Genomic DNA, 18,522 nt, shown 5'->3' with positions numbered 1-18,522 from the left:
CACCTGCTGATAACTTACCCTGCACTACTCCTGAATAGTGCACACACCATCTTAGTCCCTTGCTCTGGTTTCTGAATCCCATTACCTTCTCCTTGCAGCCCCAGTTTTCTCGTCACTCCCTCCAGTACTCACTTATTCTCTGTTCTACTTTCAGATCCGTAGCATTCAGCAGCTCCTAACAACACTAACCAACTGAAGTTTGCAGGAATTGTGTTTGTGATTTAATTGTGCTTCGTGTTATATGCCCTATAGTGCCTGGAACATATGAGGTTCTCAATGATTACACGCTTAATGAATTAATGAGTCTCTTTTGGTGGGCCTTCCAGCTACTGGGTAACAGGTTTTTCTTTTCTTTGAATTCCTAACTTCCTACATGTCGACTTCTTTATTTACAACAATCAGCGTGTCACATGACAAATATTGCTCTGCTCCCTGGGAAATAATCCCTAGCCACAAAGAGCAATAGATACCAGAGGGAAGATGCCTGTTTGCAGATTCACCGGTGGGTGTGCATAAAGAACCCAGGAATATGGGCTGCTCCATGGAGCACAGGGGAAGTCGGTGTAGCTGTACGAGTGTGTAACGTCAGTGTGTGATGTCAAAAGTCCGAGAAGCTGCCACAGGAGCGGGGAGGGGGGATTTAAGTTGTGAAGGGGTAGAGGTTTTCTGGGATTAGAAAGAAGGGAATAAGAACAACCCAAATAGATACTCTATGTGGGGAAGTGCTTAAAGACCTCGGGGATCCCAAAGTCTCTTGGAGCATAGGGATGTGTCTTAGGTGACCTCCCAGAATCTGACAAGGTGACATTCAAGTGCAAGAGCTTTATTCGGGAGAGGTATGAGCTGCCAGTGTGACATGCGTTAAGCAAGCGAAGGTTTGCTGTCAAACAAGACACTGAAGTAGAAAGCTGGGCCAGCCTGCTGTGGGAAACTCGGGGTAAAGTTCAAAGAAGCCCTACAATCACTTCTCTGGAGGGACAATGAAGCTGGGTTCTTCATACATAAAACCTTCGCCATGGGTTACAGACACTCCTGGGGATAAATTCCTCCTTCTTCTGGTACTCTGTGTGTAGCTGACAGTTCTCTTCTGAGGCTGAAGACAGCCTCGGGTAAGTTCCAGCAGATTCTCTTTGCTTGACTCAGTTTCTAAACACACCTTGTGGCAATGTTAAAGACGGGCACAGAGTACCCCGAGTCTGCCGTAGTCTGCTAGGAAAGCTGCAGGAGAGACAACCAGATTCTGAAGGCTCGTGTACGTCATAAAACTGTCTTCTACACAGAGGAAGCAGTGCTGAAAAACTTCAGGTAGGAGGAGTGTCCTTACAGAATCTGAATTTGTGACTGAGTGGCTCACCCCTCTAACTGCAACACTCAAGAAGCTGAGGCAGGAGGATCACTGTAAGTTTGACACAGGACTGGATTGCATTAGGAGTTCTAGGTCAGGGTGGATTTCAGAGTGAGATTTAAATAATATTTGGATTTTGTTAAAGACCTTTCCATCTGAGGAGTAATGGACAACACCGGAAGTAGGGATGGGGGAAGTGAGAAAAGATGGTTTCTCTGTGCTGGCCCCATAACTGGATGGTGATAACACGCACCTAGACTGGGGAGCGGGGGGAGTATAATCACGGGAATAAGTTGATATGCATGGTGAACATGGAGATTGGAAGGCCTTGGAAAGCACCCAAAGGGAAATTTCAGTAGGCAGAATATATAGGCTCAGTGTGGGTGGAGGGGACCAGAAATGAGAAGAGCTGTACAGAAACTAGTACTGTCAGGAGATCCTTGGGACAGAGCAAGCAGGAGGATGTTCAGGGGAGGGGCGTGAGGGGAGAGGAATGAAACTCCACCCAGCATCCCCCACAGAAATTTTTTGACCTATCTGGAAATGACACAGCTTCTCCAATCCCGAGTACTACTTTGCCTTCATTTTTCTTCCTGTCTTCCAAAAACAAATATGATTTTTTTTCCCTGTGTGCACAGTTGAGTATGAGCAGAAAGCAAGATGAACTGTATAATTTGGGTTAACCTGATAATCGCAAATTCTCATCCTCTTCCTGTGTAAAGTGGGGTCCTGGAGGACAGGAGCCGCTTGTCTTAAGAAACTTTGTTAATTAGTTTGCAAAGCTTGCTCATCCACCCCCAAAAGCACACTCGGGAGCAGCGTGCTTCTAACCTGCTGATCCTCACTGAGCGTTAGGCTCGGCTGTTGATTAAGTAACAAGCGCCCTTGGGACCATCTTTCAGAATACTCACAAAGTCCAAAGGGCTGAAGTCACGGCCATAACAGCCCTTTGTAACTATTTACTTTCCCGCTTCTCCGTGAGTGTGACATTGTCTACAGATGCATGGCCTTTTCACCAAACAGTCATGCTGGCCAAAGATGGGACGGCCCCTCCATGGGAACGGACAGGTGATGACACTCCTTTCATGGTCTCGGCATCCATGGATGATATTTTATCTGGCTGCAGTGAACTTAGCTCCTGATTGATTATGGCGAGGCTTTAGGCAGAGCGGGTTGTGACCGCCTGCACTGTACTTTGCTCTATCAACTCTCGTTAAATGTGTTGCAGAGACAGAGCACAGCAGTGCAATTAGAGCAGGTCTCCAAACAGCCACTGAGACAGCGCTGCGTGTGGCTAAGGGCAAGAGGAGAGAAGGAAGCCAGGAGCTGCTCTGTAGAAGATCACTGGCCAAATCATCCCAGACAGATTTCCCTAACATTCCCAGTTCAAGTTCAAACCCACTGACTTTACACCTTCCTCTCTCTCTCTCTCTCTCCCTCTCTCTCTCTCTCTCCCTCCCTCCCTCCCTCCCTCCTTCTTCTTCTCTCTCTCTCTCTCTCTCTCTCTCTCTCTCTCTCTCTCTCTCTCTCTCTCTCTCTCTCCACTCACTTCCTAGATGCAGGCCATTAACATTTATCCATAACGGTGGCGATAGCATGTATTCATTACGTGTTATATATGAGACATGCTTTATTCCGTGTACTTTTAAGTCTTCATCAAACACAGTTAGCATAACAGCTTTCTGAGGAAGGGCATATGTTGAAGCAATGGCCTCTATTTTGTCACTACTAGAAAGAGGCAGACTCTTGTAGACATGGAGCCTTGTCAAAAGAAGTTACATCATTGTGGCCATGATCTTAAAAGGTACTGATGCTCTGGTCACGTCTCACTTGTCTTCTTTTGTTTCCTGGTCATCATGAGGCTACCAGGCTCCACTGCCATAGAGTCCCATTTGAGTATACAGTGCCCCTTACATGCCCAAAGCGATTCAAACCATGACCTAGAAATATATGCTTTTCCCTTTATAAGCTTTTTTGCACCAGGTATTTGGTCATAGCGATTGACAATTGGCCAAGAGTACATTATTATCCCATTTTGTAGCTATGGAAACAAGAGTTTAAAAAGGTAAGCAGCTAATCCAAAGATCACAGGTATATGGTAGCAGAGATGGCAGATGGGTCTAGATTTTCCTGCCACTACACTTGATCAGATCCCCTCTTGCAAAACAGTAATGACCTCACTTGCCACTCTTTTACATGGAATTTTGAGCTGTCCAGGGAATTGTCACCAAACGTATTCTTTGATCATCTAAATAGAACAGAAAACTAGGCAGGCCATAGATCACCCTCTGCCCTAGTCTGCTTTCTATTGTCATAATAAACACTCTACCCAAAAGAAACTTGAGGAGGAAAGAGTTTATTTCTATCTATAGCTTAGATCATGAAAGAAAATCAGGACAGGAACTATGTCAAGGGCCTAAGGGCAGGAACTGAAGCAGAAGTTATAGGGAAATTCTGCTTACTGGCTTGCTCAACCCACTTTCTTCTCCAACCCAAAACTGCTTGCCAAGGGGTGGCATCACCTGTGATAGGCTAAGCCTTCCCACATCAGTTGTTAATAAAGACAACACCCTGTAGACTTGTATGCATGCCCATCTAATACAGGCATTTTCATAGCTGAGGCTCTCTCTTCCCAGAGGACTCTGGCTTGTGTCAAAGTGACAGGAAAAAAATTCTGCACACACCAGTTATTACTGAAATGACTGGAACTCTCAGGGTGTCACTGACTCTCTGAAAGCTGCTCCTCAGAGCCTTGGATGAGGACCATCTGACTCTTCATTCTCCTCATAAATACCATACTTTATGCTTCCCCCTAAAGCTGGGACTTCCACTTTTAAAACAACCAATGTACAAGATTACCTAGGATGTGTGTTTGGGCCAACTACAAAGACACTTCTTTTAGAATTTTCCAGAAAGGAAATAAGGCTCTCCTTCACTCTCTTCATTCTGTTTCCTTTCCCTTTGGTATTAGTTCAAAACTAGGTAGGCATGAGGCAAAAATCTTGAGAAAATTTAGTCTGATCTTTGGGAAAAGAAGCTTGGGGGGAGCTGAAGGAGATGAACTCCAAGGCCCACTGCCTAGTGAGATCCCCGCAGAGTTGTGTTCTGGGAGCTGCCCTGTCTTCATCCTTTTAATTGCAGATGCTCCAATTCCCTCAGGCAGGAGTCACCAGAGACCCCTCCTAGCTTTGTTCCCAGGCTTTGCTTCCAATTTGCCCGGTCTCCTTTCACCGGGGTGATCCTATGTACCTATGCTAGATTTTTATGTCCTACTAAATCATTCCTCTCCTCTAGCTGCCTCGCTTCTCTCAGCCTGAAGTCCTTGTCCCTCCTTCGCTCTCCTCAGAGGGTCTTCATTTTCCTTTTCATCCACTTAAACATAGCCATCGTTTCAGGCCTAAGTCAACCATACTGAAGTTCAACAGGAATTAATTCCTCCCAAAGAACACAAAACAATCACGTTAGAATCTCTGTCACCTGTACTGAGCCTGAAGCTAAGCAAGAACTCTTCTTTCGCTTGGAGAGGGATACAATCAAGACCAGATGCTCTGGGCTGCACTTTCATTTTGAATGTGTGCTGTCTTATGTTTTGGGCTAGTGAGGTGAGCTGAGTCTGTCTGTTTGGGGAAGAATAGACACACCTCAGAAAACAACCTAGAAGCCATAGTTCTGGGTCACATGACTGAGGTATCTAAATGGCAAGTTCGCCCCCTCCCCAAAAGCCCTCTATTCCCCCGGGAGTCACTGCGTCTTCTTAGGGCACTTATGTCACATTCCCTCGGGAGCAGCTATGTGAGGTACCGTGTTAGGTGGCTCTGGGTTTTCAGGGTGCAGTCCATGGCTTTCATCTGCACTGACTCAGCGTGATTGGCTGAGGTAGCCTGAGGTTCTCTGGAAACTTGGTTTCTTGATCCCTCCCTGAGGCAGAGCGGGTGAGTCAGGTCCTCCTCCTCCTCAGTCCAAATCCCTCTGGCTGCTGTCTGACCTGCTTTGACTCCTCTTAGCTTTCAAGACTGCTCTTGATACTCATCTTAACCAGATTTTACATGGTGCGATTCGCCTGGGGCCTCGAACTCTCCTGGAGAACTCAGTGTTTTGCTCTGCTCACAACCACTGGCCAAATGTGCAGGGGCAGACTTGGGAGAAGCTGCCTGTGGGCTGGGAGAACTTGAATGACTTTGGCTTTTGCAACTGTCTGGTGTAATTTAGGTTGTAATTTTCTAAAGACGAATTTGTAAAAGATCGGCATTTACTATGAAACAAAAACAACCACTTCCCACAGTAGCACTAACGGGAGAAGTACGCAGTGGCTAAAGAAAGAAGAAGAGAAAGCTGGGACTGTATTGTTTGGGGATTATAAAGCCAGCGCAAGGTGAAAGATAAAGGAAACTTTGGTGTCAATCAAACAAGACCAATGTTTAGTTATGAAAAAAATTAGTAAAGTACATAGTAAACATTTGAGTCCATTTTTCTAAATGGTCCCTGAAGAGTTATGCTAAAGATTTTTCTAGATATTTTGTTTATGTTTACCCATGTACTTCTATGTCAACAAGAGCATAAGAAAGGTTCCCTGTTTCTAGGCAGGGTAATGAACAGGAAAGCACATAATTGAAACAATAGTCTTATTATGAGAAATTAAAGAAAGATAATTCTTCAAAGCCACCAGATAATAGTGAAGTTAGCCAAAGGATGGTGAAATGCTTGCCAGCCCATGCAAGGCCCTGGGCTTGATCCTCAGCAAATCAAATAATAGGACTAAGAAAAGTGGGGGTGTTATAACTTGAGTGCCTAGGGAGACTATTTTACTCCCTTTTTGCTTATCTCAGAGCCTGGGCCATGCTCACTGAGAAAGCAAGAACTAACATTTATTTGAACACTTACTGGTGTTCTGTATATTTCAAAGCATTTTTAAGACAGTTTCCTGTAACCCAGGCCAGCCTTGAACCCATTATTTAGTCAAAGGTGACTTTGAACTCCGATTCTTCTGCCTTGACCTCCCCACTGCTTATTGATTAGTACCAAAACCAAAACATCATGCCTGCCAGACCAGCCCTCTACCAGCTGGGGGTCATGGCTAGCCCTTCAAGCATGTTTCAAGTGAGAAGTGATTGAATTATCCTGACCTCTTTAGAGAGCAGCTGTGGTTATTCCTATCTCACAAACAGATTGGCTAGGGCTCAGAGAGTTTCCATAACTTGACCAACCAAGGTCACATGCTAGGCTAGATCTACAACTAAGGCATCCACTCTACATCCAAGTACTTAATCTGGCTCCTAATCTGTGGGAAAGCATTATTCTCCAAGAGGGAGAGGACCATTCCATCACCAGAGCACACCCTGAGAATGAGAAGAAACTTGAAGAGAAGAAATGGGCATCCTCTCTATTATGGGGCCACACAGATTCTAGTATCAGACAGCAGCTCTGGACAGTCTCAAGCTAAAGTTAAATTTGGGCTATACAGAAGACCAGGACACAGGTAGGCAGAGGAACAGCTGAGACTTTCTGAGTCCAGGATTCTGACTCTTCCGTATTGTTTTCCCCACTTTATCTGCTCCTGCATACATCGCACACAGGCATGAATCTGCATACACACACACACACACACACACACACACACACACACACAGAGTACCTCACTTCCAGGCTCACCTGTTCACAGGCTCCATCTCATCAAAAGAGAGCAATGCACAACTGGTCTTTATAGCTTCCAAGTAAAGAAATGGATGCCATCTTCCCACTAAAAGAGGCCGGTGAGCCATGCATGGTGCTACATATTAGTAATCCCAACATTTGGGAGGTCGAGTTCAAGATCGCTCTTGGCTACTTACAGTTCAAGGTCAGCCTGGTTGATATTAGACCTAAAAGCCAGAATGCATGTATTGATACATACAGAAAGTGACCCATGACTAATGAGTACTCTATAGAGGGACCGAACATCCTAGACAGGAGCCTCATCTAACAGAGCTGAACCCAATTCTGAAAGGCTTTGGCCTCAGCTGCCTGAAAAGACCATGCCCACAGCTCTGTACTTTTCCATAGCAGAATTTAAGACAAGCTGCTTTCACTGTGATACAGAGAGGCTGTCTCCAAGGGCAGTTAACAAAATAAATAATAAATAAAATAATGTGTGTAGGCTGCATCTTGCAGCTCACTTGCTTCGAGAGGTCACTGTCCTCAGTTCACAGGGTCATCCGTTGTCACTGCCTCATCGCCACCCACATATGAAGCCAATACATTATCCAGTTCCCCTTGGGAATGACAGCATGATTAGGAATACAGCCTGCCAGGGTTTGAAGACCGTCTAGAGAGTGAGCTTCTGCGGACTGAATTGCTAATTTAGACAAATGGAGCTCCAAGTAAACACTAGCCACATTGCTAACAGACATGTAATGGCGTGACATAATTAAAGCACCTGGTAATCACAGCCTTTGGCCCGCCACTGTGCAAGGTGCTGGAGGTCCTGGTTTCCCACTTAATCCCCACCACACACTACGAGAGCTTATTATCCAAATTTCACAGAAGAGGGATGTCAGGGAAATATGTGTCTGATTAATTTCGGACAGCTGGAAAAGAGACTCAAAACTCAAGGCTAGGTCGGGTGACTCCAGGTCTTCCTCATTTGTACAGCGTGATGCTCCCTGTTCTGCTGACACGCAACACGGAGTGAGCTCCAGCTCTGTTTGCACACGTAGGCTTTTGTAAAAAGCATGGCGTGGTCGCTCCCAGTGGAACAGATGGCAACCTGACTAATGACATGGTCCCCCAGTCACTATTCGGGGTTCTAGGCTCCTCACAAATCTGCCGCTAGATAAGCCAGCAGATCTCTGAAGATCGGCACCCATGCCTGTGGTGATGCTGACAGTGACCCAGTTAAAGGCTAAGCTGTCTCCTGCCAGAGCTGGGTTGGGTCGCAGTGCCAGCACTGGGCATGCAATTCTGCTTTTCCTGGGGTTTCTCTTTCCTCCTAAGTAGAGAACTGCCTGAGACACTGGTGGATATGAAGACAGGGCAGTGAGAGGCGCGTGTTGGGGAGGAAAGGTAAAGCCAGCACGCACTTTGCATTGAGGAAGAGGAAGGGAGTTACTTGACAATATTCCTTCCTATTGCTCATGGAACAGCTGTCCTAGCTTATGGTCACGTGATGACAGCAGGTTGGAAGTTTCTGTGAATGGCTGTGGAGATGAAAGTGGATGATAGAAGATTATCTGTGAGTCAGAGCTGAGCCATAGTAAGGAACACATTGTTCTCAGTGCACTCTGAAGGAAGGACTTGAGGCCTTAACCCTCCGTTCTCTGGCTCCCTTGACAAGATCAGAAGTGTTCGGTAGGCTCTGTGGACTATGCTCTTAAGAGTGTCACCTAGCTGGGCAGTGGTGGCGCACGCCTTTAATCCCAGCACTCGGGAGACAGAGGCAGGCGGATCTCTGTGAGTTCAAGGCCAGCCTGGTCTAGAAGAGCTAGTTCCAGGACAGGAACCAAAAGCTACAGAGAAACCCTGTCTCGAAAATCAAAAAAAAAAAAAAAAAAGAGTGTCACCTACTATCATCACCACAAAAAGAAAGGAAACGATGTGCCCCTTGGGCCTGATAGCAGGCACTCCCCTGAGGTTACACATAGCAATATTCTGTAGGATGCCCCCACTCTCTCACTGGCTAGCATCTTCCATGAGACATAGTCACCTCCTTGGCCTCATGATTTGCTAATAATTTGCTTCCTCGGTGCTTCCTGTGTCGTCATCGGCCTGTGACCTGCAGTTGTAGAGGCTTTCCAGAAGGTAAAAAATAAAAATCAGTTTATGGAACTATGGCCCCTTCCTGCTGTTACTGTACACCAAACGCCAGACCGCCCCTCAGTGCATATGTGTCAGATACTCCCTCTCCCCCTCTCGGAGATGGTTCCTTTGCAAGCACAAATGGATCACACTGCTGTGAAAGAGAAAGAGTACACAATTAGAACCTGCGAGTATTCTAGCAGCACTCCCAGGAATGGAAAGACAGTCCCACTCAACAGAGTCACCAAATTTTACACACCTGTCTGAAATGGCTCCCACAGGCTCAAGCGTCTAGACACGCAACCTCTAGCTGGTATGCTGTTTCGGTAGGCTAACAAACCTCTTGGAGAGGGCTGGGGAGATGGCTCGGCAGTTCAGAGCACTGGCTACCCTTTCAGAGGTCTTGAGTCCGAGTCCCAGCAACCACATGGTGGCTCATACTCATCTGTAATGGGATCTGATGCCCGCTAGACAGAATACTCTAGAAAGAACCTTTCAGAGCCTAACCTGACTGGGGGAAGAAGGTCACTGAGGTGCGGACATTTTCCTCATTGCTTCCTTACTCTGCTTTCTGGTCTGACGATCTGTGAGAAGCTGCTTCCGCCGGCTCCCACCACGGAAGGATGAACTGTACTCTCTGAAACCTGAGTCTTAGCAATTCTCTTCTTTAAAAAGGAAACTGTTCTCAAAGGAGGTGGATGATGGACAAGCAGCACCACGTTGTCCTCATCCCCAGGACATGACAATGTCTGCAAATTCACTGTGTTTAATTGCAGGTAACAATCATGCGCATGCCTCTTTCTCCTTTGGATTTGGTTACAGTTCACTGCCTTCTCCCCGCCACCTCCTTAACTATCAGAAGTTGTGCACATTAACAGGATACAGGGACTGGCAAGATGGTCCAGTGGGTAAAGGCATTTGCCTTTACCTGACAACCTAAGTTCAATTCCTAGAACCAATTGTGTCAAATTTTGCCCACACACGTAACTATAATAAATAAAATATTTGCATATCATCAAAAAACCAATATACGGCATGGTACTTTGAAAGAGTATCCATTGCGGAACAGCTAAATGGAGCTCATTATTGTGTGGGGGGCCTCCTGTACTTGTTTTCTGGTGAGCACACTTGCAAAGCGCTCTCGGGGGTTTTCAAATAAACAATGCGTTGTTGTTAACTATAGTCCGCCTGCCTTACAGGAAAGCTCACAAATTCGCTCCTTTGACTAACTGATCAGCCTCTCCCCCATCTTCCCCTCCTTCAACCCCTAGAAAACCACATTCCACTTTCTGCCTCTGAGTTCCAGTTTTGTAGCGTGTACACTAAGGACTATGGTGGAGTTTCCCTGTCTGGACTGTTCAGCCCTTGTGTCTTTACCCTAAGACTTACAGACCTCTCACTGATGCAGACGCAACACTGAATCGACTCACTGTAGTGGGTACACGTGGATTTCTCTTAACAACTCAGTTAAGATAATGGTCAACAAGAACCTGTATATGTCGTAGATTAAAAACAACAACAACTGGGGTCCGAGAGATGGTATTCTGGCGGTAGGCTGTATTCAGCACCAAATTTATGCTGTTGTGAAAGAGCGTGTAAGCAGCATCCACACTCTTGTCCACGCGGGGAATGGAGGTCAGTGTGCTACCAGACTTGCCAGACAGGGAGAGGATGTGTTCGCAATCTCTAGCACTCCGAAATATATTTAAAAAAGAGAAAAGGCTTTTTCTAGGGATCTGATAAATTCGCTTTACTAATTAAAAAAAATGTTAGTTTGAATTTCACTTAAGGGTTCAGGGCCTACTAGGTGAAATAAACTGCTTAAGAAACCCAGTTAATCTGACTTACAAAATGGCCTTTTCATGCACAGAGGCCATTCTATCCAAGAAAATCCATTTGGAAGGTATATCCAGCCATTGAGAAAACCCAGTAGGTGCAACACGTTCGTTCTTCCTCTATTCATTTTTCACGGTTACCTCCCTTTGATGCTGCTGTTACCTCACCAAGTGGTTTAAGTAAGGTCCGTTCTCCTTTCTTTTTATAAACAGCAAAACTACTTGGAACTCTGAAAGGGCAATTGAATCCATCATAGGGGCATGTTGTAAAAAGAGCACGGGCTAGGCTCTGATTTCCTGGGGCCCAGCCCAACTGTCACTTGCCTAGTTGAATTAACATATACAAAATGTTCCATCCCTCTGAGCCTCAGTTTCTCACTCACAGAAGAGGTTTCTGTCTGGACTAAATATTACATAGTACAACGCTTGTGACCTGAAAAGCACCAATGAATAGAAGCTTGTATGCTCCCAGCATCCCCCTGTACTCAGGTGTGTTGGCCAACGCTTCACTGTGGGTACCTTCTCTGAGAGTGTACTGTGGTCAGGGCTCCAGCAAGGGTGGAGAGTAGAAGGTCACCTCTTCATTCTGCCCTTGGAAGGGCATGCAAGCTGAAGGGAGCTAAATATTTGCATGTGTATCGGATCTGAAATTTATGATCCATCCAGTCTGCAGGAGTGCCAACCCTGAGGGTGCCAGAATAGCATACCCTGTGTCTACACACAGCACACAGATCCATGCCTAGCCTCAGAATGAGAGAGCCATAGGACCGAGAACCATAAGCACCATCAACCCGGGAATCCCATGGGGACAGAGGGCTACCAAAGGGAGTGACAAGAGAGTAGGTGACAAGAGCAGTGTGCCCCCAACCCTTGCCAAGACACAGCCAGGCTAGAGAGGTGGGTGGCACTCGCTGCCAGTTTGTTCATCCTGCCTACAGTGGGTCCTGAGGATCAGCTCAGCCAGACGTCTCCTTTCTGAGGGGTTTGTCTGTGTACCCATTTCCTACCGTGGGCACCTCTCTTAAGCCTCTGTTTGACAGATCTACAGATCAACAGTGCATTTTATCCAGCCTGGAGGGGTTTTCGTGGTTGTTAATATCAAGTATTGGTCTGCTAAGGAACAAACTTCTTGGGTAGATTTCTTAACTGTGGTAAAATATATATGACATAAAAATTTCCATTCTGGCCACTTTCAGAATTCAGTTGAATCATGGCACATGTGTCCCCTCACACTGTTGTGTGGCCCTCACCACCATCCGTCTCCAGGACATGTTCATCTTTTCTAATTGGAACTCTGAACTCAGGGAACTATAATACTCATCATCCACCATCCCTGGAAACCATCATTATGCTTTGTCCTTACGGTGGTTACTACTTCAGGGGCCTCATAAAACATTTGTCCTTGTGTGAGTCACTGGCTATAATAGCTTTGAAGTTCATCTATGCCGTAGACCTTGTCCAAACCTCCTTCCCCTTTAAGGCTGCATGACTGCGGAGACTTTAGACTTAAAGGTGCTGTAGTCTCGGCTGATGGTCTTGTATATTGATCCCTGCTATAAAACATCAGTTTAACGAGGCTTTAAAAACTGGCTTATTTCATTAGCATATAATTAGTTGAGAGTGTTGCCAAGCATTTATTGAAGCTGGCATGAAATAAAAAAACGCATAGTTCTTTTTCATAAAAATTGTCTTCACACAATGGTATCTTAAGCTGGAAGCTATGTATTGGCTTTCTTGCAAGGAGATAGTATATTTAATTAGCACTTGGGAGTGTGGAATTGTTCAATAAAGTCACTTGATTCCTGGGACCTGGGTGATAAGGCACATAAGTAGGTCTTACTTACGTAGAAAACTGCAGTTGGTCAATAGTCAGGCTGCTCAATGAAACAACTGGCAACACAGAACAGCTGGATTTCCTGTGCCTATTCCTCTCCACTTACTACCCACCTGAGCTCCTGATCCTCTTACTTCCATCTCCTATATTCGGGACTTAAGGCATGTGCCAGCATGCCATCTCAAGAGTTTTATTCTATAGAAACAAAGTCTAATGTATATATTCCTTTGGTATATATATATTTATCAAAGGAATGAATACTTAAGTAATAGATTATGAAGTGAGCTTCAAACCACTTTTGTATCAAATGGCTAGTAAGTGGAGAGGAATAGGTACAGGGAATCCAGCTGTTCTGCGTTGCCAGTTTCGCTGAGCAGCCTGAGTATTGACTCTCTGCAGCTTTCTACATAGTGATCTTAAGACCATCCTGGATTATGTGAGACTTTGTCCCCCAAAAAAGAGGGGAGACGAAGTATGGAAAGAGGAGGAAAGGAAAGAAACAAATAGACAGATAGGAAGAAAGAACTAGCTCACTGTCTGCCCATGTGTCCCTAAAGTCTATTACTATATCTTGGACTGTGTTTTGTAACTGGAGATAATATAATGCTTGTTCACCTTTGCTGGATGACCTCATGTGAGTCTCTTTATAATCCAAGTTTATTAATAACATTTGACCGTGTTATCAAGGGTTGAGTGAGCATGGCAAGTCACTTGCTTGTACACTTCTAAATTGATAAGCATTCATTGTAAAACTGAGTCTTCAGATTTCAAAGCATCGTTCCTCCTCGTGTGACCCTACTTCCTGAGTGACCTTTAAACCCCTGCAAACCAGCATGAGAAACAGAAACTTTCCAATCACAGGAGAAATACAGTCTGGACATAATACAAATAGACAAAGATGCCAGAAAGAAGAACTTGTAGGATAGGTGAACAAAACGCTGGATCCTGACATCTGCTAACAGCGACTTCTTCTAGAATTTTGTATATCACGCCTGTCATAAACATTCAACTTCGTTGTGCAATGAAGACAGATGACAAGAATTTGCTGTTCCAAAAGAGGGGAAAAAAAAAAGAGTCACTTTTTTATGTCCTTGGAATCTGACTTCCTTGGTTCCAAATACGCAAGGAAAATCTTGTGCCTGTATGCAAGGGCTGAGGGCAGTTGTTTATGTGACTAATTGGACATCCACATAAATATGGAAATTGGGGCAGGTCCCTCTATTGTCATCTGTTATAAAGCCAGTGCTTACTCTAAAGTGAAGAGGCGAGCAGACTGGAGGGAGATGAACCATTTAGCTGTCCTTTGATGACTTTCTTACATAAGCTTCAAGGTCACAGAATGTTCTCCATTTTGTTTCCAAGTAACAAGAGGAAAATAAACAGCCCTGAGGAGTCACTTATCAAGAAGGGAAGGGGCTTGGGAAGGTTTTAGATTTGGGGAGAGTCTTTGTGGATGTCAGACGGAAACATAAAGTGGAGATCGAAGACAGAGGGATGGGCCAGAAATACCCCAGGAAGTTGAAGAGCATTATAGGGAGTTGACTGTGGGCAGGAGGAAAGATAAATCTTCCTCAACAGGTGGTAAGAGGACAGTCAAGGAGCTCACAAAGCATTTAAGCATCGAGAAAAAGGAAGCTGAGGGAACTCAGATAGCTTATCATCAAATCAGGTGATTCCTTCTAGCAGGGATGAGTAGAAGACGGCTTTGGAGAAAGTTTGGCCCAGCCCAAGTGGGAAACACAATAGAGTGAAGTTGTATAAAAACTTGTTCTTCAATCGCAGTGGGTTTTTGATCCTACTGCACGTACTGGCTTTGGGGGAGCCTAGGCAGTTTGGATGCTCACCTTACGAGACCTGGATAGAGGTGGGCAGTCCTTGGGCTTCCCACAGGTCAGGGAACCCTGATTGCTCTTCGAGCAGATGAGGGAGGGTGACTTGATGGGGGAGGGGGAGGGAAATGGGAGGCAGTGGCGGGGAGGAGGCAGAAATCCTTAATAAAAAAAAAATAAAAAAAAATAAATTTAAAAAATTAAAAAAAAAAACTTGTTCTTATCAGCACTTCTCAACCTGTGGGTTGAGACCCATTTGGGGATCGAATGACCCTTTCGTAGGGGTCACCTGAGACTAGCGGAAAACACAGATATATACACATGATTCATAATAGTAGCAAATTATAGCTATGAAGTAGCAACAAAAGTAATTTTATGACTGGGATCACCACAACACGGGAGCCTGTACTAAAGGGTCTCAGCATTAGGAAGGTTGAAAACCACTGCCTTAGACCATATGTTTGAAATTCTAGAAATAGCCAATGCTCAGTGGTCATTAATGCTAAGGATGTTACTTTGTGAGCGTTGAATGGAAGCCATTCATCATAGTTGAACAGATCAACACGTAGCCAAGGTACCGATAGAAGTGAGGGAGAATTTGGCATTTTCCGCACGGGCATGGGACCCTGATACTCCGGAAGCTGAGGCAAGAAGATGACAGGGCAGGTTGGCCTTGTCATATATAACAAGATCTAGGATAGCCAAGTAGATGGTGAGACATTGTCTAAAAATAAGCAACAAGGACCAAAAAAAAAACCTGCACAAAGTGAATGAATAAACATTCCAAAGGAACACCCTAAGAACCCTCGCTTATCTGGTGATGCAGCATTTGTAGTCATGAGGACTTGGAGAGTGCAGCTGGCACAGCTCTCACAGCCACCAGGCAACTTTCGGTCCAGCAGAGAGAGGTGTTACCAGGTAGAAATCTTACCCTAGCACTGGATCAGCTTTCTTGAATGTCCAAGCTGAGGCCTGTGGGCTGGCTGTGAGCCAGAATAGCAGTGGATTTGTCTCAACATACTTTCAGAGGACAACATTATTCCATACTGTCAAAAGACAGGATGTCTCTGTATGTCATGGAGGTTAAAGGGGAAGAAGATGGGGAATCAGAAGAACCAATCAGTGTCAGTTTCTGTAGGGATCAGCATGACAGCAAGCAATCTGTCTACCTTTAGGTCTGCAAAGGTTTAGCAGAGTTCCTGTGCATCTCTCTCTTCTGACTTAGACTTTGGACATTCTAAGGAAGTACAAGCCCCTGCGGAGCATTTGATTTGTAACTATTCCCTCAACGTAACCATTCTTGGAGGATGACTCAGTCAGTAAGGTGCCTACTACACAACGACTACACAAAATGGTCCATGAAGATGTGAGTTCAATTCCCACTACCCACATAAAGAGCCAGGTGCACCAAATACACTTATAAATCCCAGGGCTGGTGACACAGTAATAGGAATATGCCTGGAGTTCATTGGCCAGCCAATCTAGCTGATTCCAAACTCCTGATTCAGGGGGAAACTTTGCCTTAAGAAAGCAAAAAGGAAAGGAAAGGAAAGGGAAAGGAAAGGAAAGGAAAGGAAAGGAAAGGAAAGGAAAGGAAAGGAAAGGAAAGGAAAGGAAAGGTTGCCCCAGGCATCTCCCTCTTTTTCTCCCTCATTCTCTCCTCTCTCCTTCTCTCTGAAGCCTACATTTCTCCTTTTAATTATTCTCTCTGCCTGCCTGCTCTGCCTATCCCTCTACTGCCAAACTATTGGTCATTCAGTTTTTTATTAAACCAATCGGGTGCTTTAGGCAGGCAAAGAAACACATCTTTAAATCATTAGACAAATACAGCATAAACAAATGTAACACACCTTTCCATACTTAAAGTAGAATTCCACAACACACTGTATTTTGGTAACAGAAGGTACATTCCTCGGAGATGTTTGCCTCACTCTGAACATACCTATTTCCCTTTTCCTTAGCCAACTTAATAGACTTTATGTGAAAGACATCTTTACACAAAAAGTATTTTCTGCTATAGGAGAACAAAGTCTAGCAAGCTCTTCATTTCTTTCCTTGTGCTTTAGTTCTTGCCAGTGAATGAGTTCTATATGGAAGGCTTACCTTCCCTAACTGTAGTTCAGTAAAGCTTTGGGAAGGCAGAGGATGGCTTGCTCCATCCTCATCCACCAAGTCTCTTCTCATGACTTTTCTGAATGCAACTGCAGTAAAGCCAGCAGCGATCTCAGAGGATCAATGAGGTGGGTTAACTATAGTAATATTTAATTATGTTTTATAAATAAAGCTTGCCTGAAGAGCAGAAGATAAAACTAAGCCACTAGAGGCCAGGCAGTGGTGACACACACCTTTAGACCCAGGATTTGGGAGACAGAGGCAGATGGATCTCTGTGAGTTCATGGCCACCCTGGGCTACACAAGATCAATGCAGAAACAGATACAGGTGGTGGTGGCTCACACCTTTCATCCCAGTACTAGGGAGTCACATGTCCTTAATCCCAGCACTAGAGAGGAATATAAGGTGGAATGAGACAGGAACTAGTTCTCTTTCAGTCTGAGGATTCCTTAGAGGTAAGAGCAGTCTAAAGGCTTGACTGCTTTGCTTTTCTGATCTTCAGGTTGAACCCCAATATCTGTCTCTGGGTTTGTATTATTCGTGCTACAATTGACTAAGTCATGAGTTTATTGTTGTACCTCCCCCTCCCCAGTGGTTCTCAGATTGATAAACTACAGATAATTAAACAGCTGTCACATCTGGGAGTGGTCTGAGACTAAGTGAAGGGGGTGGTTCTGCCAGAATCTGGATATTTTATTCTGAGGATTATCTGTTTTCAAACAACAAATACAAAATGAGGCTTTGGGATCTGGCTGAAGAAGTCTCTCTGATTGTTGTGATTTTGTTGGTGGTGTTTGGTTTGGTTCTTTACAATAACAAGGGAGAAAGAATATGGTACAGGAGAAGGGTTGAATTCATTGAGTGCCATCCTGTCTTTGATGCCTTCACTGGGAGTGACCTCTATCTGCCCCTTTGGTGATGATTTCCTACGTTCAAGAGAAATTTGTGAAGCTACACTGAGTTCTGGGGTAAGATCAGATGTGTACTCCTGTGGGAAAGATAAACCTGCCAGCTGAGTGAAAACGCCCTCTGTCTCTTGACTGGTCATCGTCCAGGATAACATCTAGTTCACATCTGCCATATTGCAGCCAAAACTCTGCTCCCATTCTTGCCCCCAAACTACAGTTCTTCCCAGTAGAGCATGGTGAGACAAGATGTAGGTGTGGCCTGGCCACTGCTTGACTTCAACTGTGCCCATCCCTTGTGTCATTTCCACTGTCCAAGCAGCCATCAAGAGCTCTGGCTCTCCCTGACTGCCAGCCAGGCAGTCTTGCTGTGTGAAGTACAGTAAGCAGCTAGATTTTGTTCCACAGGAGAATATATGGATGAGCAAGGCCACTGCCGTGCCTGTGAAGCCTCATGTGCCACGTGCTCGGGACCGACTCAAGATGACTGTACCAGCTGCCCCATAACGAGGTGAGTAACCGCTTAGGACTTCCTGGGGGTGGGGCATAGAGAGGGAGCGCTAACCACTTTAGTGGCACCTAATGGGCCTTCTGGACACAGGACCTTAACTCCTTCCCATGATAGAGACATTCCCTATGGTCTGGCCACAACCCACCTCTGTAATATCCTCTCCCACAAGGTCTAATACTCCTGGCAAAGACCAGTTTTCTAGATGCTGGAAGAATTATCTTGCTAATGAAAATGGTACCTTCGATGTCACTTTTGACCAGTGAAATTCCATATCCTACAAACTCATCCCTCAAACAGCACTTCCATCTTCTGATTATATATATATATATATATATATATATATATATATATATATATATACACACACAGTCATTTCTATA

At 45.0% G+C, this 18,522-nt stretch overlaps 1 protein-coding gene across 1 annotated transcript in view; it reads left to right on the top strand.

The window, feature by feature from the left end:
- Pcsk5 (proprotein convertase subtilisin/kexin type 5) overlaps nucleotides 1-18,522 on the top strand; it is a 421,783-nt gene that overhangs the window by 308,191 nt on the left and 95,070 nt on the right. The window contains exon 21 of the mRNA XM_075973653.1: nucleotides 18,040-18,142. Within this exon, the coding sequence (XP_075829768.1) occupies nucleotides 18,040-18,142 (103 nt within the window). The remainder of the gene's footprint in view (nucleotides 1-18,039; nucleotides 18,143-18,522) is intronic.

Source organism: Microtus pennsylvanicus, chromosome 5, assembly GCF_037038515.1.
Source record: "Microtus pennsylvanicus isolate mMicPen1 chromosome 5, mMicPen1.hap1, whole genome shotgun sequence".
Taxonomy (NCBI): domain Eukaryota; kingdom Metazoa; phylum Chordata; class Mammalia; order Rodentia; family Cricetidae; genus Microtus; species Microtus pennsylvanicus.
This window is presented reverse-complemented; position numbering and strand designations above follow the sequence as displayed.